Source organism: Pseudopodoces humilis, chromosome 6 (assembly GCF_049639895.1).
Source record: "Pseudopodoces humilis isolate 2021_Gansu_Grassland_sample_001 chromosome 6, ASM4963989v1, whole genome shotgun sequence".
Lineage (NCBI taxonomy): Eukaryota > Metazoa > Chordata > Aves > Passeriformes > Paridae > Pseudopodoces > Pseudopodoces humilis.
In genome coordinates, this window is record NC_142205.1 from 25,726,628 (window position 1) to 25,752,681 (window position 26,054).

At 45.5% G+C, this 26,054-nt stretch overlaps 3 protein-coding genes across 12 annotated transcripts in view; 2 read left to right on the forward strand and 1 right to left on the reverse strand.

The window, feature by feature from the left end:
* The first annotated feature begins 12,094 nt into the window (after nucleotides 1–12,094).
* Nucleotides 12,095–14,679, forward strand: SLC10A4 (solute carrier family 10 member 4). Its single transcript, XM_005517725.3, has 3 exons — nucleotides 12,095–12,474; nucleotides 12,866–13,076; nucleotides 13,724–14,679. The coding sequence occupies exons 1-3, from the start codon at nucleotides 12,095–12,097 to the stop codon at nucleotides 14,237–14,239; spliced, it is 1,107 nt and encodes a 368-aa protein (XP_005517782.2). The 3' UTR covers nucleotides 14,240–14,679.
* Nucleotides 14,680–14,911: 232 nt separating this feature from the next.
* Nucleotides 14,912–16,319, forward strand: ZAR1 (zygote arrest 1). 2 transcript variants are annotated; one of them, XM_088057019.1, is made up of 4 exons: nucleotides 14,912–15,763; nucleotides 15,848–15,940; nucleotides 16,015–16,089; nucleotides 16,169–16,319. In XM_088057019.1, the coding sequence occupies exons 1-4, from the start codon at nucleotides 14,912–14,914 to the stop codon at nucleotides 16,310–16,312; spliced, it is 1,164 nt and encodes a 387-aa protein (XP_087913145.1). In that variant the 3' UTR covers nucleotides 16,313–16,319. The 2 variants fall into 2 exon arrangements, with proteins under 2 accessions (XP_087913145.1, XP_087913144.1); XM_088057018.1 differs by having other exon boundaries at nucleotides 16,015–16,319.
* Nucleotides 16,320–19,548: 3,229 nt separating this feature from the next.
* Nucleotides 19,549–26,054, reverse strand: part of FRYL (FRY like transcription coactivator) — a 162,078-nt gene continuing 155,572 nt past the window's right edge. For 7 of the 9 annotated variants that reach the window (XM_014261370.2, XM_014261363.2, XM_088057017.1 and 4 more), the window contains 4 exons: nucleotides 24,734–24,751; nucleotides 23,661–23,771; nucleotides 22,109–22,305; nucleotides 19,549–21,642 (listed from right to left, as the gene is read on the reverse strand). In XM_014261370.2, the coding sequence (XP_014116845.1) occupies nucleotides 21,384–21,642; nucleotides 22,109–22,305; nucleotides 23,661–23,771; nucleotides 24,734–24,751 (585 nt within the window). In that variant the 3' untranslated portion in view covers nucleotides 19,549–21,383. The remainder of the gene's footprint in view (nucleotides 21,643–22,108; nucleotides 22,306–23,660; nucleotides 23,772–24,733; nucleotides 24,752–26,054) is intronic. The other 2 variants (XM_014261355.2, XM_014261345.2) reach the window with 1 other exon arrangement.

Genomic DNA, 26,054 nt, shown 5'->3' on the forward strand with positions numbered 1-26,054 from the left:
CAGCTCCTGCTGGTCTCTGTGCTGCATATGAGGGCCAAAATACTGCCAGAAGGTCATGGTGGGCCCAGCTCTGGGTTACAGTGAGTTTGGTTCCTGTTCAAGGCAGTGTAAGGCCAAATGTGCTGCTGGCTGACTGAACCTGATACATGCCAAATTAAAGACAGCATAAGTGCTCTTGTTCAAAGCTGTTTGTCTTAATGATGAGCAGCAGGACAGAGTATTTTGTGCCACCATAATTATATCTTTGTCACTCTCCTCCTTTAAAAATAAAAACGTTGCTGAAGCACTTGCTACCATTTTGAGTCTCCTCTCAAAGAAAAAGGAAAGAGAAGGAGATCAGGCAGGAGACCTTCTGCTTTTCATGCTCGGCCTCAGCTCCTGTCTTAGCCTCATATGTCTCAGCTCCATAGTGATCCATTTACCCCTGCATTTACTCACCCAACCACTGAGCCCAGGGCAGGGTTATATTGTTTCTGTTCATCTGTTCCTCACCAGGCTAATGCAGGCACAGAAAACCGCTATTAATGCTGCTTCAAGTGACCCGTCTTCAAAGGAGTCATAAAAACCTTGTCCTGATTCTCACCCCTTTAAAACCATGCCTACATGCCAGAGACAGCAGTGTCATACCACCACCATCAAGACCGGCAGCTCCTGAGCTGTGCACAGCTGTGCAGCCCCTGCTGCCCGCGCAGCACCAGCAGCAGGCTCACAGCCACACCAAAACTGCTGGCTGAGGGTGCAGCTGCACTGCCACAGCAGCCACGGATAGCGCCAGGCACGGCTGCTGCCAGGCCAGCACTCCTGATTCAGGGCACACAGACCTCCTGAGGGCCCGTGGGCACTAGGAAATAATTCATTATGGTGCAAGAGTGGGCTATAGAAGAACCTCAGCTGGTTCCCTGCTCTGCCATACACTCCCAAGGACGCTCGGTTAATTTTTTGAGGCTCAGTTCATGACCACTGAACTGACCCTCAGGCTTCCTGACTCACGTGCTGGGAGCGAGGGGCAGGTGGCTGCTATTTAGAGAAAGGGGTGGCCAGTCAGTTCATATCTGGTCTGATACAGCAGGGTAAGTTAAGAACGGAAATTGGGCTGACCTTGGTTTATGAGCCCAAATGTCAGAGAGCAGATAATACCTATTGTAAATGTCAGAGTCAAGTGATTTTTGTTTTCCCTTTCAAAGAACATCAACAAAGATTTAGTGACTCTTGATGCTGCCATTCACACGGGCTCAGCATGAATGGTGCTGTCCACATACACAAACATACTGGAGAAATACTAAAGGGACTTGCTTAAAATCATGGATCTGGTAAAGCAGCACAGCCCAGCTCAGCCTACCTCAGCAATAAAGCAGCTTTTGGCAGCACAAGGCATTGATAAAGTCTGGTAAATTCAGGCTACCTTTACCAGAGCAGAACACAGGGATTTAATCGATACGTAGTGGACATCTCACCTTTACAATTTATCCCCATGTGAAAATTTGCCCAAGGAGTGCAATACAATTCTCTGCAGGTCCCTGCACCCAGCCACCAGTGCCAGCTCTCCTGCCCAGTGGTCCAGTGTCAGTGGAAGAAATGGAAAATTCCATTCACAAAGCCACCTCACAACTTACTGCTCAAGACTTACTACCGTGTAGTAGGCTCTACTGATTTTGTTTCTACTGATTTCCCCAGCTTCACAAAGGTACAACATCAGTTTAAGACTCCCTTCCCTGACCCAAGTGCCTCAATGGCAAAACTGAAGGATGAAAAGTAAGTGTTTCTTGTTAAGGAGCTCCAACCATGTACAGGTCTGAAAACAGCCCATCTCCCCCACTCCTTGCCCAGGCCATTTCTCTGTGCTGCCATCCACCCTGAAGTCTCACAACCATTTTCATTAGCAGATTCTTTGTGCTCCCACTTTCTGCATCCTTCATATGAAGATAATTAAACAACATTAATTACCAAAAACAAGTCACTGAAATCTGCCTACCAGAAACCTTCTTTCAAAATTCAAAACAACCAGTAGGTTACATTTATAACCCATCTATGCACTCTTTTTAGTCCTTCTATTTTCCTGTCTTTCTTTGCCTTTTATTTCTCTATTAAATACTACAGGGTTTTCTTTTTGCTCTTTGCTTCTGACCCAGGACTCTTCAGACACTAGAGGGTGATCTTGCTTTCACTGTGCTTTTTCATCCTGAGTTTGGTCTAGTTCAGCTTCAATTCACCACACTGTCCTGAGTTTTCACTGAATTGTCCATAAGGTCCTGAATGTAATTAACAGCTGCATTTATGCCAGGGCATTAAGCCCTAGTGTGAGGGAAGACGAAGCCACACCTAGCAGGCCATAAAAACCACCTCTTGAGGAGTCTGAAACTCCCTTAGACTTTTTACTCAGTGTCATGTAGATTTAAACCTCCTTTAGGATTTCAGAAATATTTTCCTACTGGTCTGGGTTTTTATAGCTAAATTTGTGGTACCACAGCAACATTTCAAGACTGTGGGATGTGAAAAGCCTTGTACTGAGCTACTCAGAGATGGTGTGGACTACACAAGACATACACCCCTCCTTTTCTTGCCCTGGCAGTTAGCATAGCACTCAAGCAGAGACAACCCCCAGAGAAGCTCCTCTGAGCAACCCAAACACAGTGATGAGCCACCAATTCCCATTGACAAGGCTGTGAAATTACTGGAGGGGTTGGGAGTCTGTGTTGCACCAGGACAGCTTCTGCTTTTGGGCAACAGCAGTGACTGCAAACTGATGCTGCTACTACTCTGCAATAGGGAGCATGGGTCAGTCTTCTTTTCTGCAGAACCTGGCATCTCAGGGCTTCCAGATTTGGGCATCTGATCTAAGAAATCTCCTGGGAAGAGCTCAGCTGTGACACGCATTTTTGCACAAGCAACAGTGAAATTTGCACTGGTATATTAGTGCTTCCTACACTTTTTGGCCAATGGCTCTTACTGTTTGTTATGTCCTCAAAATTAAATTTTTGGTTACTTAAGGTCTTGCTAAAATCTCCTTCTGAGTTCCCAGATAGTATCTTTAATTATCTAATAAAGGCTATGATCACTGCCAGAAATACCTTGAATGTCAAAAGGCCTGGGATGTTGACGGTGGGTGCCAGCATGCTGCAGGGACAGGGAGCAGCCACGAGCTATGAGACAGCCTCTCCACTTAAAGGGAAAATGTGCTTGGACACCTTTCCTCTGCTACTGAATCAAAGGGTTTAAAGAAGCCCTTACAATGACTCACTGCTTGCTGGAGGAACCCAGCTGAGTCTCTCGGGAGCAGAATTCATGTGTCTGTAAAGACTGGAGGTGATTGCTTGCTGTTTATGGCAGGTCCTAAGGAGGGTCTCAGTAATACCACTCAAACACTTCAATGAGCTACAAGTGAAAATTGATCCTGTGGATGCTTGGCAGTGGTAGAGAAACAGAAAATATTTTTTTCATGAGGGACCACATAGTACACACTGCCTCCTCAGGAGTACAGTACCAGTTGGTGCTCAAAGCACTTGTCGCCAGTGTGCAGCTTTGCCACTATTTCCAGCATGATCTTCAGCAAATTAATCACTCCCATGTATAACTTCTCCATCTGTACATGAGCATGATAATGTAATGACCCTGCACCTTTGCATTTGATACTCAGCTCTAGTTTAGGGATGGGACAGGGAAGGTCCCTTCCCTAACTGGTTTTGTACTAGCACCTTGCATTTGGGACCTGGATTTGTTTAGACTTATAGGTGTTAGCTTGAAGCAACTTGTTTTGCAAGAATGAAGTGGGGACTGTTATCTCCTGTCCATCCCCATCTCCTATCCTGCACAGGGATCCCTCACCTGGAGGGGTTTGGGCAGGGTTTGTTTGGGTGGACTTTGCCTCGTGGGCCTGGCTCACAGCTGGCTGCAAACACTGAGCACTGATACCTTACAGATGTCTGTGGGCAGCTACTCCTTTGGTCCCAGTCAGCTTTGATTTCAGCAACAAGAATCTTGTGCTGAAACTTCCTCAGCATTTAGACTACCCATGTATATAAGGGTAAAACATATGTTTAAATATTTTATTTAGATATTATATTTAAGCTGTGTGTATTAAATAAATGTTATATGTTTATTTATATTATTTTCTATAAAATAGAAATATATAAAATATTTATTTATAATATTTTAATAATGTGATATATTTTAATACCTTAAAATTAATTTATTCATATCTCTAATCTTTTGCTTCCTTATAGTGGACTGAGCAGAGGAAAGGAGCTCTTATGGGGGCCCTTTCATGTATGTTTATTCCAATCTTTTGTTTTTCTTTAATTCTTTCACCCTGAAACAAGGGGCTGACTGCTTTTTATTCCTTCCTCTGACTATCCAATCCAAAAAGGCTCTGTCCAGGGCTCATTCTCTGGCAGGCAGGATGCAAGATGCTGCCAGCTTAATAAAATCTGCAAGCAGTTCAGGACACAGACTTCATTTCTGGGCTGTGAACCACACCTCCAGTTTGGGCAGATGCCTGTGATCCCGAAGGTGCTGCCAGCAGCTCCAGCCACAAGCACGGTTTCGCCCCACAGAGATGTGAGGTTTTATTGGTACCGAGGATAAAGGGCATTTGCACAAGGTACCAGAGAACCAGGTAAACAGGGGCCAGGAGGAGCCTTGAGGGGTTGCCTGGTCTCGCTGTGCCACCCCAAAGGGAAGTCAGCAGCTGCAGCTCACGCTGCCGCAGAGATGTTTGCCTGACCTTTCCCAGGAGATCGCTGCTGCCTGCCCAGACTATCCAGCCTTCAGCACCACTGCTTTGATTTGCCACATCAGTATCTAATTCAAATCTCTCTTACAGCAGCTTAAACCCACTGTGTTTCTGGGAGTTGTGAGTTTATAATAAATTACTCTCAGCTAGTGGTAGAAGGGACACCTCAGGCAGGAACATAAAACATATTCCTCCGGCTTCATACACAGCATTTCTGCTTAGGCACCACAGAAAGGAAATGAAAGATCTTGTTGATGAAGACATTCATGCTTTCATCTCCCTGGAAAAGCAACAAATATACAAAGCCCAGAGTACATCTGCCCCAGCTACAGTGGCATACAGGCTCTACTGATACCATGGTTTACTCAAAAATGTTCTGTTTCATCACAGTTTTTAAAGTGCACGTAACAGTGTATCAAGGCTATTTTCATAGGATTAATATACAACATTAGCTAAGGCAAGTATTAAGAGATACCTATTATATTTTATTTCTCACCATTTCCCTGAGATTTTTTTCTAGACAGCTCAAGATTTAATTTAGGTAATGGTGCACCTATTTTGAAGGGCTCGCTTATTTGCTGATCAGCATTACAGATACTCATTTTTAATATTTATTAAAAATTTGGCAGCAGGACAAGAAGCATTTTTATTCTATGGTTATGCAGTTTCTAACACAAAACAGCTTTAGTCCACATCCAGGCACCTTTGATGCTACAATACAAATGGTTGGCAACTGAGTGCAAAGATATTTTTTGTGTGTAACCTCAGATACAGAATATTGATGCTTTTACCTCTTGTCATTCCCATGGGGCTCACCATTAACATTCCTTTTAATACGGAGAAAGCTTCGGCGAATGAGCGATGTAATTTTTCTTTTGGGTGTCTTTCTTCAATTAAATTAATACTCTATGAAGCAATTGCTGCAGTAGATGGAGTTAAATTTATTTATTTATTTATTTATTTATGCTTTTTTTGACAACTAAATCTGTGAAACAATATTTTGGTGTAATTTACTCTGGCCAGTTTTGTTTTGTCTTGCAAAACCCAAATTATAAATTGTATAGGCACAAAACCACATTTGTGTGATCTACCTCCTCATTGCCTCTCTTGATTTATGTCCCTCACCCCAGGTTCCTACACAGCAAATTAAAAGGGGGCTGGGACCCTCAGTGGGTGATGGATAAGTAAACCCAGCTGGACCTGGAGCTGCAACTGCGCATCCATCCTGAAGCCCCACCATTTACCAGGTTGTGCACACCCCAGCGTCACTGTGCTCTCCAGCCTTGATGTCCTTCACAGCCATCAGGGTCCCCCACACCACAGCGTGGTCCCCACACCACCAGTGAAGATGCTGAGCAGTTTGTTTGTGACACTCTCAGGGAGGTCAGTCAGAGCTGTGACATCCAAGACATGCTGCTTCTAAAGCCCTACAACCACCTGCCTGTGTGAACCTGTGCAAAGCAACACCTGTGCCTGCAGTGCAAAATACCACTGACTTTCAACTCTGAATACAATGCTTTCAGAGTCATCCTCATCTCACCTCCTTGTCCCTGTCTGATGAGGCAGGATGTTAATTTTGGCTCTTCTGGACCAACGCATGCATTAGTCATCAGGTCATTTATTACGAATATTATCCTGATAATACTCCCAACTCCAGAAAAAGATCAAATGACAACAAAAGGGAGCAGTAAATGAGGCAGAATCCATTCTTATTTGAATCTGGGTAAAGGTACCTCACACAAAGGCATTTATTTGCCTAAATAAAAACTTGCTGCTAGTTAATTGTTTTACAGTTGTATGGATAGAACTGCCTCAGTAACTCACTGTCAGCAGTCAATTTACAAAATTATTCTTCAGTGATTCCCTGATTTCACCTCCTTTCATGGACCAGAAGACCTTTTCTAATGGGATGGTTGGCAAAAGGCCTCTTCATTTAGAAGGCAGATCACGCAGCCTTATACACTTAGTTCCAATTATGAATTATTGGAACATTGTGACCTGAGGCATCATGCACTTACTTGTTGATTAATGGTCTTCAGACATCTTAAAAATAAACATGGGGGAATACCAAGTGAAACAGGAGGATTTTATCTTAATAATTTCTGCCCTTGACTGCTAACCCAGAGCTTCAGTGAAAGGATCAGTTCCCATTTGCTCAGAGACTGAACACACAGGGGGAGACTACCCAGACGGGTAACGAGGCTTATGCTTGTTTCCCTTCCACACCACTTCAATTTAGTAAAATCTCAGAGGCTCTAAGTTGCTTGGGAGAGAGCACTGCTTCCAAGGCAGGCATAAATACAGAGCATCATTAGGAAGAGGAACCCATGAACAAAGGGGGACAGCACTCCCATGAACAGAGAAATCGCAAAGACAACAGGGAAGAGGAGAGACAGATGTAGTGCAGCAGAGGAGGGTGCCTGGATGCCTTTGCCACCTCAGCCAGGAGAAGGCAAGGATGATTTGATTGGATCTCACCTGTAAGATGAGACAACAGGCATGCAGCAGTGACTGCTGCTGAAGAGGAGAGGAAGGGACATTTATCCAATTTTCTGCACCCTGAAATTCAGACCTTGGGACTGGTCGAGGATGCTGGCCATGGAATAAAAGATGCTGATTATTGTGGAGATTTGACAAGCAGGATTGAGCAGCAGCAGCACCTTGCTAAGGACAGGACAGAGAAGAGTTTAAGATAAACAAGCTCTGGGTACGATGTAACAGTGCTGCAATGGGGCCAGGTGCCATGTTGAACAGTAGCAGAGAAGCCTGGGAGGTAGGAAAGGCAGGTCTGTCCTAGTGCTTCTGCGCTGCAGACAGCTGCAGGAGCAATGAACTAGCAGGAAACCCACTCTTGTGTTTTCTCCACCTACATGGTACAACTGCACTCTGCCTTTCCGTGAAGCACAAGCAGCTTTGGGCAGGAGCAAGCAACATCAAACAATCGGCACATCCTCACCAAAGCAGTTTCTGTCTGTGTCTGGCTGGGGAGGTTTCTTAGGAAAAACTTAATTGCACAGATCCAATGGTTCTTCTTATTTCCGAAATGTATTTTCTCACCTGGTTAGTGACCAAGCTCCCAAACAACATAATTTTTTTAAAAAGGAAAAGGTCACTTGTCTGCTAAGATCTTACAGTTGCTGGCTCTATGAGGGTGGATTTTTTCTATGTGTGGGAATGACAAAAGGTGCAAAGTCCTCTGTGTGCTGCTGCTCTTGAGACAGAGTGGGAGACAGATCCTAGTTCAGCAAAGGACCAGGAGACACATCCTTCCTAGCACAAAGATAACCATGGAAGAGCAAACAAGCAAAAGCACCAATATATCTGCACAATTAGGCTCCAATTCCTAACTCTCCTACACCACAAAAGTAAGTGCTCTGGATCTACATTATAAATAAGATCAAGCTTATTCATTCCATGGAGTTTACCACAAAATTACCCTAAACTGCATGTATGGGATCACACAATACACGATAAAGGAATATTTTAATTCAAGGCAGCAAACAACAGCAAAGACTTTTCTTTTTTCCCATGGTAAATTATTATTTCCCTATTAAATCTTTAATTTAATTTTATTTCAATCCATAGCCTAGGTGCATATCAAATAAGGTAGAAATGAAGGGACTGTACATCCCCTGGAAATCAGAAACTACTCCTGCTAGATCTCACCTGAACATCATTTTCACAGCAGTATTTTGTCCCAGCGTCTTTAGTAGCACCACAGCCTTAAGGTGCTGACTGAAAGCTTTCCATTCTCCAGGACTATCCTTCAGAAGCCTCTCTTCCTCTGCAAGCACCCGGCACAGCTCCACACATCAGCCGGCACGGACGTGCAGAGAGGCAGAGCATGACTTAGGGGAGGGTGACGCCACTTCCCGCAGACCCAGGCGCAGCATGCAAGAGCCAAGGCGGGAGGAGCGGGGAGCTGAAATGGATACTGAGCTGAAATGGGAAGAGAGGGAAAAGAGGGGGTGACCACCATTTGCTTTCTTACCCAGCCCCATTGGCTGCTTTTATGGAGTGCTTGTAACTACAACATGCACACACCTGAAGTGCAACATCTTTGGGATTCAGGCTTCCATGTTCATGACTCTGGCTTATCCTTAACTCGCTAGGAATTTGCAAACCAACCCTTCTTGCTTGAGGCTCCAGAGCCTGCAGAGCAACAGGCACACACCAAATCTTCTCTTGCTGCCCCAAATTCAGCTCAGTGAACAACAACCACAGCAGCTTCCCTTGGGGGTCACCAAGAGGAATCATAGACACGACTGCAACTTTGCAGTAGTCCTGGGCTATGCCAGATGCTTTTAATCTCTGTCAAGAGAAGCAAGTGGTTGAAACATCACAGGGTGTGCTGAAGCAGTCACTAACTGAGTAAACAGCAAGGTTGCTTTCCTCATTCCTTACAGTACAATCAAAATTCCTTAAAAGTCTAAAACTTAAAAGTTTATCCTCTATTTTTCACCTTTGATTCTAGTTGAATAAAGGGAAGGCACAAAAATCCTGTCATAAAGGGGTAAACAAAATTTCTTCTGCCTCTCCAGACTGGCTTATAGCACAAGTGCTCTTCTGTGGAAGTCAACCCTCTTCTAAGATTATTGTAAGGCAATATTTTGAATAAAAGTTACAAACTACAACAAATTCATATTTCAGCAGTCCTTTCCCTACCTCTTCTTTGTTCTTGCTAACTTTTATCCTTTTCACCCATTTTTCAACAGAAGGACTAACAAGGAATAATTGAGAATGATGTATGATCAGGTTTACTTGCCAAGTCTTTTTATACTCAAATATTCAATTTGTGGCTTCCAGTAATAGCAGGGTAGGCAGTATCCTTTCTCCTGCCCTCCATAAAAGAAACCAGAAAGGAATTATCCATGGATTTAGATACACTGAGGTGTTCACTATGTGTGAGCTGGTTGCCTCACAGCCAGATGCTGCATCATCACTCCAGACTCGAGCTTGTGCTTTCATGATGACATATCAGGACAGCAAATTAGAGACAAGAACCATGCTCAGCAGCAGTTACAACGTTTTTTCATTCTAAATGCTGCATGTGAAAATATGCTGGGTGCCCACCTGGTGTGGAGGTACTTTGTGAATGGACAATTAGCACACATAAAAACACATTGACTGGGTTCAGACTTGGCTTTCCCTGAAGGCAGCTTCACTGTTCATGTTTAAACCAAGAGTTTAATTTTAGCTGATAAATTATAACAAAAACCTCAAGAGGTCTTGATTTCTTGTGATGCATTCATGACATTTTCCCACTATAGTTCAGTGTCCCTTGAAACTGAAGTTTATGCTGACTGGGTGGTCTCTGAAAGAGCCTGCATCTGCTTCCTGGGCTCCTTGTGTAACTGCCTGCACCATAGGTGCCACACACATTATGATATAAAAATATCTTCCTGTGACCAGCCCTGCTGCAGTGGGGAGTTTGGGGAGTGACAGTCAGAGATAAAGCAGGAGGCTTGGCTGCACCCTCCCCACCTGCTCAATATGCAGCTGCCCTGTGCTCACACAGTGGATCCATCCTGGGTCTGCCCACAGTGATCCCTGGTCAGCCCCACCACAGGGAACCACCCGGGCACTTCTCACAAACCAGGGAGGGTATGATAAGCAAATGACCTGCATGGTGTGAAGCAAAGTACTGGCTACATGACAGATGGAATAACATATAACTGTGGTAACACTTTAGGAAGCACAATAAATACACTGCAAGCTTTTCTGTTTATGCAAATGAGAAAATTAAATCCAGAGAATGCTGTTAGCTCAAAAAGCCAACCAGATCCTGAGCTTCCCGCCTCTAAAGCCCAAAAATATGAATGAACTAAAGCAATCCGGATCCTATTTGGCTGCTCATCTCTGATGTCTCATCTTCCCTGAGCCCTCCTTAGGCTAATGACGAGGAAACAAACACAGGCAGAACAACATTGAACTTGCCATCATTTTGGCAAAGTTGCATTCTCAGGATTTTGTCACCAGGTACTAGCACTTCTTGTGTCACCTGTACCCCAAGAAAGAACCAAAGGTTTAATAGGCAAACTAGCTGTTTTTCTTTCAAGCCACCAATAATTTCTACTTGAGTCCCAGGACAGCCTAAAATTTTACCCAAACTTGCTGTTTGATGAAGCTGAAGGCAAGCAGCCAGTCAGAGCAGCTCCCATAGGCTCTCTCCTTAAATCCGGTGTGTCCCCCTTCAGGTGTGACCCGAAATGCTCCATGCAGAAGCAGAACCACACACGAAGTGCAGAAACCAAGGGGCAGCAACTGGGGATGCTCTGTCCTGGATCAGCTACCCTCACCCAGGAGTGGTAAAGTGATGGCTGGCTGTGACCCCTCTAAACCCTGCAGGTGAACAAGGGAAAGAGCTTCATTCCTAAGACAAGGCCAATAGTAGGGCCAAGAGTGAGAATCACTGACATTATCTCCTGCTCTTGGAAGCTGCCCTCCTCTCTCAATAACTCCTGCCCTTGTGAGGCTAGTTGGGCATTCTATACAGCACTGCACTTCTGAAGGAATGGGGTGACACACAATTATTAAATGAAAAGTAAATGTTGCAAGCACAATTTTATGACTGAAAACAGTTTAATCACCCTTGGATGCGTTTTTTGGGAGATGGATTACGTGTCTTACCCTGGTTTGAATAGCTGTGTGACTCTGAGCTTGACTGTTTCCTTTGCATGTACTGACTACCCTTTAAAAGATATCACCTCTCCCGACAAGTTTCTGGGTCCCCACCAGCAGAAAGTGGTGCCTCCTCGACCTCATAAAAGGGCTTTCCATCCTTCCTCACACATTCCAAAGGCTGCACATCAACAGCAACTTGCCTGGAGGGGGAACGAGCTTGGCAAACCCTCAGCAGAGGGGTCTAGTGCTGCCCACCCACATCGCGCGACATTGCTACGCTAATTGACCTTTTAGTAATGCCGACGCCAAAGTAAATCCTGTGGTACCTCAGGTCCTCTGTCGGAAAGGTCGGGCCCTGCCGGCTCCACAAGAGGCTGCCGGGGGTCGCACTGGAGAGGAGGATGCGGCCGCCGCCTGCGCTTCTCTCCGCCGGGGCCGGGCGGCGCTGGCGGCCGGCGATGACCGCCGTCGAGGCGGCAGCGAGACACCGCCCACGCCGGGGGTGGCCCCGCGTGGGGCCGGGGACGAGCGGGCGGCGCCCGCAGCAGACAGGCAGCCGGGGACCGCGGCCGCGGCGCATCGGCAGCGCCCGGGGATCCGAGCGGAGCCGGGGAGGGATGCGGGCTCCGCCGCCCGCCGGGGCGAGCCCTCCCCGCGTCCCGCACTGACGGCGGCCCCGCCACCCGCGCTCTCCCCCGGGGCTTGGCGGGAAGCCGGCGGCGCCCCGGGGCCGCGCAGCCCATGGCCAGCTCCGCGCAGCCCCCGGCGGCGGGCGGCCGCCCCGACGGCGGGTCTCTGGCGGGGGGCGGCGGGACCTTTGGGGACCGTTCCCTCAGCCAGGGCCTGAGCGTGCTGGTGGGGCTGGGGCTCTGCGTGACCATGCTGGGGCTGGGCTGCGCCGTGGAGCTGGGGCAGCTGGGGCAGCAGCTCCGGCGGCCCGTAGGGCTGCTGCTGGCCCTGCTGGGACAATTCGTGGCCATGCCGCTGCTGGCATTCCTCCTCGCCCTCATCTTCGCCCTGGACGAGGTGGCGGCCGTGGCTGTACTGCTATGCGGCTGCTGCCCCGGGGGCAACCTTTCCAACCTCATGTCGGTGCTCGTCGACGGGGATATGAATCTGAGGTAGGTGCCCCGCTGCCCCTCGCCCCCAGCCGGCCGGGGGAGGCGGGGAGGGTTCGCTGGGCACCTGCCGCCGGTGGAGCCGGGACGGGCGGGTACGGCGCGCTGGGAATCGGCAGCACCGCTCTCCTGCCCCTACCGTGAAGGATCTTACAACAGCCCCGACACACGCTTCCTGCCTCCTTCCCTAAAAACTTGCGTGCCCGCGCCCTGGCCGGAGCGGGGAACGAGGTGGAGGATGGAGAGGGGAGAGAGGAGAACGAGCGGGCTCTTGCCGTGAGGAAGTGCCCGGCCGGCTGCAGAACCCATTCCAGGCGGGGTTCTGGTTTCCCGGGGCTGCTCCCCCCGACCGGGCCCGCGGTGATGGAGCATTTCTCTGTTTCCCCCGGCGCAGCATTATCATGACGGCCTCCTCCACGCTGCTGGCCCTCTTCCTGATGCCCCTCTGCCTCTGGATCTACAGCCGCCACTGGATCAACACGGCCGTGGTGCAGCTGCTGCCCCTGGGGGCGGTAAGCCTGACGCTGGGCAGCACCCTGCTGCCCATCGGCCTGGGGGTGCTCATCCGATACCGGCACCCCCGCGCCGCCGACCTCCTGGTCAAGGTAGGCACAGCGCCTGGAGGGGAGGAGGGTGGCACCGGCGACAGGGAGCCGAAGCAGTAAGCTTTCTAGTCCCCCCAAACCGGTGTTAGTCTCACACAGGCATATTCAACTACTTAGGTGGAATACAAAGACTTACAGTCTTGAAATAAAACGTTGGGGCAGGGAAAGCGAGGGAGATGGCGGGTTACCCCCTATCGCAGCACACAGGAAGGAGGGCAGCGTGGTGCTGCACCCGGGCAGGCATCCTGGACCCTGTAGCAGAGGCATTCCGTGACATCCTGCTTGCTTCCCACACCTTCTGCATCCACGTCAGGCAAAACCAACCTGCAGGCACGGTCACGCTTTCTTAAAACATGCAACTGAATTAGCTTAATTGAGAAAGGAAGAGTGAGGCAGAAGTCCTGATTCTTGTTTCCCAGCAAGTCATCCCAAACCAAAATGATGACGACCTCAGCCCCCTTCCTTTCCTGGGATATGATCAAACACCACCAAAATCCCAGGCCAGGAGAAAACCTGGGAAGAGCAGTGCAGCCATATTTTGTGGTTTAGACTCTTTAGCAAGCCTCTACCTGGTATGCTTTTCCTTTCTAAATAATAGCCCTCATGTTGTTTATCATGTTGTTTATCATGTCTGTATCTGTTGCCAGATTTCCCTGTGGTCCCTCTTGGTGACTCTGGTGGTCCTGTTCATCCTGACTGGGACCATGCTGGGCCCAGATCTGTTGGCACAGATTCCTGCGTCTGTCTACGCCATTGCAGTGCTGATGCCTTTGGCAGGGTATGCCTTGGGATACGGCTTAGCCACTGTCTTTAAAATGCCCCCACACTGCAGGAGAACAGTATCTTTGGAAACGGGGTGCCAAAACGTCCAGCTCTGCACTGCCATCCTAAAACTCACCTTCTCCCCAGAGCTCATAGGGAGCATGTACATGTTTCCCTTGCTTTACGCGCTTTTTCAGTCAGCGGAAGCGGGACTGTTTGTGCTGGCATACAAGATGTACGGAAGAGACAGCTACAAGCAAGATACACTTGGTGAAGAGGAAGACACAGATATTTCCTACAAGAAACTGAAGGAAGAGGAGGTAGCTGATACTTCATATGGCACAGTGACCACAGAGGAGCACAACTCCATTCAGATGGAGCCAACTCAGACAGCGCTTTAGGCAGGACAAAGAGGTAACTCCCCAAGACATGAATGTGTGTTGTGCTTGTAGCCAGGCTGGAGCTGTGCTCGCTGCTGTGCAAGCGGAGCTGCCCGGCCTCTATCGTTTCTCCAGCTGCTCCCATTGTACAAGGTGATATGTGTTTATTACCATGACAGTTCTACTTCCTCAAAAGTAAACATGAAAAAAAAAAAAAAAAAAAAAGAAAAAGAAAAGCATCACTGCGACACAAACCAGTAACAGTAAAACTTCATGCAAGGAGGCTGCTGCCTGGCTGAGTGCAGCAGGAATGGGTAGAAGGAAGAAACAGTGTTCTACAGAGTCAGTGCCAACTCAGTGTCAGTTCAGATGACAGAAAAAATACGTCGCGTGTGTGTCTCTGTGCCTCCCACCCGCTTTAAAAGCATTGTTCTCATTGTTCTCACGACAAATACATGGCGAAGCCGAACCAAACCCGTGTTATCCGCTGTTTACTCCCGTGGACGCAATTAAGAGCCGCGCTGCCGGGTTCGATTGGGGGCTGTGATGGGGGTGGGGGATGGCCCAAGGCCGCGCACCAGGTGGGGATGGGAAGGGACCGCAAGGCCGGCGCCCGTCGGGGGCGAGGGAAGCGCGGCCCCGCCCCAGGGGTATTTAAGGCCACCTGCCGGGGGTTACCCCGGGTCCCGTGCGATGGCCGAGGAGGCGATGGCGAGCTATCTGTACACCGCCTACCCCCCCTACTCCTACCGCTACCCACCGCCCAAGGGTAAAGGAGGAGCGGCGGGCGGCTGGCGGCCGCGGGGCAGCAGCTACTTCCCGGGCTACGGGGAGGCGGCCGCCGAGTACTTCGACAACTACCAGCGGGCACAGCTCAAGGCCATCCTCTCCCAGGTCAACCCCAACCTGACGCCGCGGCTCCGCAAGGCCAACACCAAGGAGGTGGGCGTCCAGGTGAACCCGCGGCAGGACGCCTCGGTGCAGTGCTCGCTCGGACCCCGCACGCTGCTGCGCCGCCGCCCCGGGCCCGCCGCGCCGCGGCCCCGTGAGGCGGAGCGGGGGCAGGAGCTGGGCAGCCCCGCCACCACCAGCACCCGTGCCGTGCGCTTCCCTCGCACCATCGCCGTCTACTCGCCCGTGGCGTCCCGCAGACTCACCGCCTTCCTGGAGGAGCCGGGCCCGGAGCCGGAGCGGCGGCCGCAGCAGCAGGACAAGGCGGCGGCCGTCGAGGAGGAGCCGGTCGCGCTGCGGGAGCAGCGGGAGGCGGAGGCGGCAGCCGTGCGGGCGAGCTGGGAGAAGCCCCCCGAGGGTGGCGCCGAGCCTCTGGGGCAGCGCCCGGCCGAGCCTCTGGGGCAGCGCCCGGCCGCCCCACCTGAGCCGGCGACGCACGCAAGCCAGGAGGAGGTGGCAGAGGCAGCCGAGGCACAGCCTGCCGCCGAGCCTGCAGCCCAGCCACCGGCAGAGCCGGCAGCCCAGCCGGCAGAGCCGTCGGCCTCACCCCAGAAGCGGCAGTCGTCGGCGGGCAAGACCCGCCTGCGTTTCCAGGTGAGTGTCGGCCGCCGGGGAGCAGAGCGGGGCCCGGCTGGCCCGGGAGGCGCCCGCACCGTCGAATAACATTGTCCCCGGCAGTTCCTGGAGCAGAAGTATGGGTACTACCACTGCAAGGCCTGCAACATCCGCTGGGAGAGCGCCTATGTTTGGTGCGTCCAGGGCACCAACAAGGTAGGGCCGGCTCGGATTGCCCCGGCTCGGGCTCCTCGCCGCCGCCCCTCTGCTGACACCAGCCTTCCTCGCAGGTCTATTTCCGTCAGTTCTGCCGAACCTGCCAGAAGTCCTACAACCCGTACCGCGTGGAGGACATCACCTGCCAGGTAAGGGATCCCTGCCCTGCCGTGAGCCCGACCACTCCCGGGCCCGGCCGCCCTCACCGACCGCCGCCTTCTCCCTCAGAGCTGCAAGCAGACGCGGTGCACCTGCCCCGTGAAGATGCGCCACGTGGATCCCAAGAGGCCCCACCGCCAGGACCTCTGTGGGAGATGCAGAGGGAAACGCCTCTCCTGCGATAGCACATTCAGTTTCAAATACATCATCTGAATGGGAAGGGTTTGGTTTTTTTTTTTTGATTAGGGCTCTTCAAGAAAAGAAGAGTTCTACTTGCTCTGCAGGTAGAGCAGATTTATTTTGGTTTTGTTGGTGTTGTTGAAGGTACTCGGTAAGATGTAGTTTAGGAAAGCATGAAAATAAAAGCATTGCAAAGCACGCTCAAATGATCAGGTGGGTTTGTACCCAGCTCAGAGGGTGCATATTGTAAATTCTGTAACTTGCATAGGTGACAGGCCTAGAGGTGTATTGTAAATCAGTGATGGTCTTGGAAGCTGACTTGGGACTTTGTGGACTTTTCTCAGGTGGAAAGGGTTTCTGTTACTGATCCTGCTCTTGAACTAATCATATGCTTGAAGTTAACATCAAATTGATATCTGCAGTAGGTAAGAGTAGGCTATCCTTCACGAACAAACCATCAGTAGTATTCACTCATTTTGCACACCTCTAGTTAATGTACAAAGTATCCTACACCTGTTTTTCATCACTATAAAATGATTGAGAAATGCTGTGTAAGTACTGAATCACTTCTACTCGTACAGCTGGTCTGCATTTGGCTAAGTTTGTGTTCTTGTCTGTGTAGGCAAAAGCCAAAGCAAGCTCTTCAGGGATGGTCCTCACAAAATGCTGAGGAATGGAGTCACTGGTGTTATGGTGATGGTCTCTTGGTAAACATGTTGTTCATCTTGCACAAGGTTATGGAGAGAGGGACACTTCAGAGGAGAAAGGTACAATAATACTGCATCTATTTGTCTTCCTTTTCAGCCTGCAGGTGAAGTGCAGGAGCTGTGCACTTAGTGGATTGTATTTGAAGAGTTTGAGCTAATTAGGTTACATGCCCACCATCAGAATTGAACTCCCACACTCCCCCGGGGCTGGGGTTGCAGCTAGGAATTTTACTTGTAGTGTTTGGTAGTAATGGCAGAACCAGCACTGGTTACCTGTAGATGATGCTCTCTGTGGGCTATTGGTGCTCTCAGTGGTGGTGTCCTCTGCAGCAATACCACACTTCAGCCAAGTGTTACGAGCTGACTCTGTGACTAACTTAGAGCATCACCATCTGAGCAGATTCACAAGCTAGTAAAACCTACACCACTGCCCCAGTCTGTCTCTTAGCTATGGAGCTGGGTACACACAGATGAAAATGAGAATGGTACTGACACTTAATTTTTCAATTGAGCATAGTCACCAAGGCTTGTGCAGAACTCTTGAGGTAGCTTCTCTTTGAAAATACTGATCTTTATATTTGCTATAGCAAACTTATCTGCACCTGTATCCAGCTTACTTGAGAGACCAGTCTATTAGCTAAAGGGAGAACCAGCCTGAGCCCATGCTGTAAAACAGCTTCAGTGCCAGGTGGTCTTGTTTCTTCAAGCAGAAGCTAGTGTATGGCAGGGTAGTCAAACAATATCCTTTGTATCATTGTGTCTTGTTTGATGGTTTATTCTATATGCTTAATTTGCCTTGCTGTAAATTCCTGCCCTATTTCAATATACCCCTTGAACCTGCTACAGTAGGCTTAATGCCTCAGTGTGAATTTATTGCCAAGTAATTTTATTTATTCTTGCTGCATTCATTATTATAGCAGTGTGAGGTGTTCTGGGAACAAGAGACCTACTTCCTCCAGAGAAGAGCATCTATTTCCTGCTTCTACCTGAAGTGTCTTTCATGTATCACAGGAAAAGGAAATATCCCTTGCTTTACCAGCTCAGACTTTCACAGTAAATTCCATCATTGCCCTATTCAATTTGAAAAGTACCCCTGCAGCTGGGCAGGTGCATGTGCCTTGTACTTGCCTGTACTCACCTGCCACTGTGATGAGCAGTAGCAAGCCTCCAGCTTGAGGAATGCACTTGGTGCCCTCTGCAGCCACCTGGCCCCACTGCCTCAGTATGCAGTTGCAGCTGTGATCTGTGATCTCTGTTTCTGAGCATTCTCCTCTCCAATGATGTTGTTCAATGTTTTCCTGTTTGTCTTCCCCATTCTAGTGGCTGTAGTCTGTTCCTGACACATGCATTGAGAAACTGACTGTGATGAGTCTGTGCACCTTGCTAATGAGTCAGTCAGAGAGCTGAAGCTCTGTGCCATGCCACTATGAAATCATAGCAATATGAACAGCTGAATGCTTTGTATTTATACAGGCATCCTCACAAAACACTGCTTTGAGGATTACTTGCTGTGAATATGGTGACTGATACAGCATTATCAGTACTAGCCCAAAGTGAAATCTAGTGCAACTTAAGGGCTGTCATCTGCACTACAGTCTAAGCAGTAGCTGGTTCTGCATGATGAGGTGTGGAACAGGCTTAGCTGATGTGAACTGGGTGTTGTGCTTCACCAGCAGCTGATGAAGGCTCAAAGTGCCAGGTATCATTAAGGTGGCCACCCCTGCTTTCATCAGCTACTGCAAGACTCAGTGGCTTGGAGGAGTACAATGCAGTGGACATCCATATTAAAGCTTTCCTTAATCCTGCAGCATTCTTCAGTTCCAGAGTAGCTCTACATGTCACCCCTCCTACATAAATATGTTCAATGCTTTTACTGCTTGATGCCCAAGTACAATTCTGTACTTTCTAGTTACTTTTCAGCTTTACTGCCATGTCATGCCAGCACACACTGATTGTGGGCACTAGACTCAGCAGGAAGAAGGAAAGCTACTCCTGACCTATTGTAATTGCAAAGTGCAAAGTGGAAGGGAACAGCCTTTATGGTGCTGGCTCTTCAAAGCTATCCTGAACTTGCTCTGTACAGCTTTTTCATAAAGCGATTCTTTTGCACTTGTCAGCTCAGTCAGTGCTGTATCTGCTGCACCTAACAGGAGATCTCTGATATTTTGCTTGTTTCTGAACAGCTTTACCATAGCTTTGGATTTGGCACAGACCTTGCACCAGGTAATACAGGGTGACAGCTCACACAGTAGTTGAGTAATTTTTGAAAATCTTAATAAAATTAAAGCAATAGCAAATGACAGCTAACACAATTCTGCTCCAGAGAACAGGTTCCACTAGCTATTATAAATGGAGGAAGATGTGTAACATAAGGAATTACATGTATGAATTTGAGTTTTATGAGAACTCCATTAACAGCTTCAAAGGATGCCTAGAAAAATGCTGCTGTGAAGAAAGGACATACAAGGAAAAAAACTACTTCAGAGCATCCAGGCCTCTGCTATCAGTGTTTAGTCTGTTTAGCTAAAGTATTTAAACTCCAGCTTGTAAAAATACACAAAATGAGAGATACAATGTCTTTTATTTTTACAAAAAAAAGCTGGTAAAAGATGATGTAAATAAAAGTGTAATGCGCCCCTAAATAAAACTACCTCTCCCCTGTAAATACTAGTTAAATAATTAAGAACACCATCTACAGTACCACAAAACCATCAAAATAATTCAGTTTTATCAGGGACAGGGAAAAAAATACAGTGACTATGAATGTGCCTTGACCAGTTACAGAATTTGTTAGGATAACTACTGTCAGCAGTCCAACAGCGTGCACAGTGCCTTCAATTAATGCATTTCAGCATAATTATATTTCTAGTGGGGTCTAATTCCCCCAAAAAGGCAGAGCTAAGAATTTCAATTCTACATTCTAAACTCTGGAATTAGAGCCCATTAAAAAATATCACAGTGGGTAAGAGATGTATATAAAAATACTGGGTGTTCCTTTCAAATCATAGGAATTGTGGGACTACATTCTTTTTCTCGGTTTGTTTTTTTCTTGTTCTGTTTTTGTTTTTTTTTTTTTGTTTTTTCCTACAAAATGCTATTGGTTTCAACAGAATCCAGTTTGGTTTATGCTACAGACTAAACTATGAGTATATTGCCTGTTTGCATGTTTTGGTAGTCAGGGTTGTTTTTTTTTTTTTGTCTTTTTTTTCTATAGTCCAAATTCCTTAGGCTTCAGTTGAGTCATGAAGATGCATATACATGCATTCAAACTCTTCAAACCCTGCAGGCTACTCAGACTGCAAGTACTGCATGTGACTACCAAGAGGGAATACCCCCTTCTCCTCATAGCTTTATACACCTACTGTTTTAACAGTGCATTGCACAAATTTACACAAAAAATACTGGTTTTGCACTATACAGTTTCTAGAATATATACAGAATAAAATAAGTTAACTTCTAAGGAGAATTGCTGATGGGCAGCATATATCTTTAATATACATTTTAAAGTCTCTGCAGGCAGCTACTTTTTGGTTAGTTGTTATCAATATTTGTAACATAAGCACTGGTCAGAGAACTGAGCAGCATTCCAATAAAGTTAACAGATATATTATTTCTTTTAGAAACACTGGGAAATCCCAGTTTAAAATATTATTAAATGTCCTAACATTTACACACTATGAGGATTAGATCTAATAAAATAAAATTTCTTCAAAAATAATCTGCAGCTCTTTCAAGCATGCTCTGAGACCTTATTTAACAATCATCCATACCTTCAAAAAACAACTGTCACATAGCCATACATTCTAACTCACACACATTATTTCCTTATTACAGACAACAAAAGCAAATAAAACACTGAGAAGTCAGTATTTTTTGCAGTCACACGCCATTTCTACTCATGTTTGACTGCACATTCTTCATGACTATTGCAAAGTGTCTCATTAGGTGTTGGTTGATGGTTTTATCTACTACTGCTGGAAAGTCAGGAAGCCTTGCAGGTCTTCAGCCAAAATAAACCAGCCTTGATTTTAGCCTCATCCCACCTGCGATATTGATCCAACCTGTAGAGGCTGTTGATGCAAACATCATTTATAGTTCTGTTACAACAGAAAATAATGCATATGTATGCATTATATTTAAGCCCTTTTCCTTTCATGTAGTTTTTATACACAAATTTAATAAAAAAATACTACTGCCACACAGGCTGCTATGTAGAAAGAGCAGTCAAGTAGGATGTTCACTTCAATTTTCAGAGTTTTACTCCTGTTGAAAGAGTTTCTTGCTGTGATAAAAGTGTGTTGGTTGTCAGGATTGCTGGAGGTTTGTTTTTTTGTGAAAGGTGCTCAATAATAGTCTGAAGCGTCTTAATCATCACTTCTTTTCTAAATGACAGCTGTTCACAATCCAGTGGTCACAAGTGTTATTCCTGTTTTGATCTTCCCTAGAAGCTGACAGGATTGCACCATGCGGAGAGATTCTCGGATTTCTAGATTAAGTTCCATCAGCTTTGAGCTGGCCTCAGACATATCTTGGTTGGAGCCTACTACTGCAAAGCTGCCAGTTTGGCCAAGTGTCTGATGACGGAAATAGATGTGCAGCAATGTTTGAACTGGGTCATCTTCAGAACTGCCAAAGATGTCGTGGGGCCAAATAGATCTGTAAACACACAGTTTGGATTTAAACATAAAAAAAAAAAAAAAGTGTTCAAATGTTCTTTAAATAGACATTTGAACAGAAGACAGGAAAATGCAAGGGAAAATAACAGGCAATTTGGATTTAAAAATCGCAAGTTTAAATACTTTTATTCTTTAAGCAGATATTTGAACAAAACTCATAGAAAAATGCTAGAGGAATGTTTCTTCCCTTGAATCCCAGTAATTAACAGTATGATTTCTCAGAGATAAATTCTAAAGAACAAGTATTACTAAAGTAGTTTTTCACTTTTCTTAAATTACTAAAAAATAACCCCAGAATCTGTAATGAAGCAACAGTGTTTGTCCTTTTCAACAAGGACATCCAGCACGAACTGAAAAAATAAAAAAGAATAGTGCCTATCCCTGTTCTTAATTTAAAAAGGTCTGTAAAGAAACTCAAGATCTGAAAGCAGTTCTTCATAACTTACCTGAAAGCCTTGACCTGTGCCACAGCTGACACAAACTCCTTGTTTCTCAGGGATTCAATGAGGGAGTGAATAGCTGTTTCTGTGCTAGCTTGGGAAGCCTCTGCAATTTCAATTTCTTCAATACCACTGTCAGACACTGCCTCGGCCTCTTTCAGGCAGCTCTCCAAAAGAGCAAGTTCTTCAGACATGTTTATTACCTAAAACAAGTATAAGTTATATTTTCTGGTTTAAATGTATTTCAAGCTGAAGTAATTTTCCAAAGATCAGGTTTTTATTTTTCCTCCTCTGTGCAATAATGAGAAATAGAAAAAGAATACCCAAATATTTATTGCAGTTGCTTAAGTATACAGTTAATTTAATGGCCCAAGCATGCATGTCAATTATTTGGGCTTTCCTTGATGAAGTTTCCATCTTAGTTATTTTAAAATTTATTTAAAAAAAATAAATTTCTTTTCTCCTTATGTTACTTAATAACAAACTGACAAGAAGAATGAAACATTTTTGAAAGGTATGACAGCAATGGTGCCATTACAAGGACATCTTAAATATGTAGGAAAAAATCTGGAAGGCTGGTAACCCAGCACAGTAATAGTAGTGCAGCCAATGTATATAACAATATCTTTGGCTTTAGCTACAACACATGAGTAAAACACGAGGCCATCTCTCAGAACATGATTCTGCATCTAACTTAGGCAAGAAGTGGGACTGATGTGATGCTAGCCTTCCAGAGTGTTCTTCAGACACAAACTTTTTTGCAGGCTCTACAAAAATCTGGAAATAAAAGTGAGGAACATGCAGTTTTTTTCTGAAGCTAGTCATAAAACGAAGAGTTTTCCTCAGGATTTTCATGTTCCTCCCTACTATATCAAGCAAGACCAACCCTACTTTTTTTTTTTTTTTCTGCTACCCCTGTTTATTGCATTCCAGACCCAGGAGGGAACTTACAGAAGACATTATTAATAGCATAATGCACACAACTCAATTAACATCACATATGTACCACATGTGCACCGCTGAAAAACACCTTTTAAAGTTACTACAACTAAAAATCAGGCATGAGAGGTAGAGACTGCACTACTAACTGTGCTTAGGATGGGGACTAAGGTTGCAGAGTAACTGAACGGTGGCTGAAGTGACACAGTTAAATGAATCAGCTGGTAGAAAGTTACAGTGTTTGCTACAGGAAACACCAGGGTGATGGAAAGGGGCTTCATCACAGAGCTCTGCTGAGTGGAGTTGATGTGCCTTGATTGTAGCTTGATTAGAATACACCAGGAGTGCTACTGAAATCCTCATCACTGGACTCCCTGCATTCCTGTCTTTTTTAAAAGAGCTTTCAAGCTGTACAAAAATCATCACAGATAATTGAACATCTCAGAAAATTCTTGTAAGCTCTACTTAAATATTTTATTAATTGGCTATAAAACAGCTGGAACCCTCCTCCAGTTTCTAAAAGGATGTCCCACCGATGAAAATGTTGTCAAAATGTGTTTTAAATTGTCTGCTTTTAAAATGTCAACAATTACTAGCTGAATGGCATGGTTTTCATTACCTCTGCTTCTTTTTTGATTGTTTTTACTTGACTGATGAGTTTGCAATAGGCTTGGAACAGAAGCAGTAACTGGAAATGCAACTTGTATAGCCTCCGACACAACTCCAGCTCCTACAAATGTAAACAACACTATTATATTCAGGAAGTGAAAACCTCTTACTATCTAGTACAAGAGACAATAAATCACAAGTTCTTCAGTATAGCGTGCAAAATCAGAAGTAGTTAATTTGGCTACTAAAGAAAATGCCAAAAATATTTAGAAGCTAATATACAGTAAGCTAATGAAAAGCAGGTGAAAGCTTCATTCAGTTCTAGATTTACAAGTAGCCTCTCACAAAGACTTAAAGTTCACTTTTTAGTAAGATACATTTCCAAGAAGGGGGTGGAGTGGGATTTGAAGTGATTAAAAAGGCATTTTGAAATGTCTGGAACATTTCAAGATTTCATGTCTTAAAAACAAGGGGTTTATAGATCACTTACTTTTATTGTTGATATTTTACAATTTTAAATTCAAGATCTAATATCCAAAAAAAGCAGTTGTGGTCCATAAGTATAGGATCTTTCATAACCATTAATATTTATATTATAAGAACAGTATATAACCTGGGCCTTAGCTTACACTGCCTAACAGAGTAGGAGGGGAGTAATTCTATTCCTGGAGGCAAGAATAATGTTTTCTTTATAAAAGGCAGCTCTTATTCTGCTTTAGAAAATAACACAATATATTCTTAAGGAAATGAAATAGCAGTATTAACTTACACACTGTCTTGCTTCCATTTTTATGTCTCTGAAACACTAGTGAGAAGTGCAGACAGTGTTAATACTGCTTCACATATGGACATAAAAGCTAGTGCTAATGGAATAATCTTTATAACATTTTACTAACTACTGGATCCTATTATCTACAAAGGACCAACAGTCTAATGGGTTAGATGATGCAAAATTGAAGCACACAGCATTTCTGTAATAGTCTAGGACAAGACATCATTATTTCACAAATGGACAAGACAGATGGAGACCAGTTTGGTGACTGGCATGGTTTAGTATTTGATAAATCAAGAACTGTCACTTACTGCTAGAATTTCCATTTGCTAAGCAAGAAGATGAGCAGGTCACAAAAATACAAAGAAAGAAAAAAGAGCAAGAATTAGTGTAGGAAATAATTTTAATTAGGGTAAAAGATGTCCCAGGTAAAATGGAGGAAGAAATACAAGTAACATGCTCCAAATATATCCTGAATGTAAAAAAAAATTAACAGGCTAAATTTGACGTAAAATTACTTGCTGCTGTAACTAAAGATAAATTATTGGCTTTGTTCTCCCACAGCATGAATAACACTCTTACAACCCTGTCTGGTCTTTATAAATTGTGTAGTCTGAAAGGTGCACAATTTTAAGGTAATCAAAATCAAAGACACTTAGATTTGAATATCTGTACAAAGCTTCTCACTTGTTCTGTATCACAATAGTTTAAGCAAAAAAAATGCATTTTAAAATTAGAAAGGCAAGGTTAATTTGGATTCTGAATCAGTTTAAAAATTCTTGGGTTTGCTAAACTAAATTCTCAACACCTCCAAGAGATTTCTGTAATGTTACTGCACTTGGTTTTTACAAGCCATTTCAGAAAAAATGTTTGGGAAAGAGGGATAAGGAGAGAAGCAGTCAGAAAATATATGTCACACTAGGGATGTGAACTTCACCACTCCAGTGCTTTGTACAGCACTGAGCACATTGATGGCACTTAGGGATGCACAGTGGTCATAGCAAACAGAATAAAAAAAATATAGAATACCCTGAGCTGGAAGGGACCCACAAGGATCACTGAAGTCCAGCTCCTAGCTCTGCACAGGACAACTCCATTGGAATCACACCATGTGCCTGAAGGCAAAACACCCGAAGATGCAGCGGATGTCTGACTCCCAACAGACAGAAACAGCTGAGCTTTACTAAGCACAGTTGTACATGATGTAAGCTATATACTATGTGCTTCCCTTGCTATAAGGTTATAAACATTGCATGTTTTTGTTACACTGCATGTTTTTGTTCTGCACTTGTACTATTATATACTCAGCACAATTACTATATTTCTAATGCACAGAACACTGAGGACAAAAGATCTTGTACTGCAGAAGTTAACATGACTTCAGTGACTCACTTTAATGAAGCACAGAGAATCAGATTCTGTAAAATGGCAGGGTTGACTATTTAGTAATTTTAGTCATTAAGTTCCAGTGTTTTTAAAGCCAAGGCTCATTATTACTGTAAGCCATAATTAATTCCTTCCCCCCAAAACACACCTTGATAGCTACCTTTTTAAAATTCAGAAGAGGCTTTCCTTTAAAAATGGCTTTTTACTGCTTCAGTGTCTTTGATATATGTGCTTACTTAAGAAATA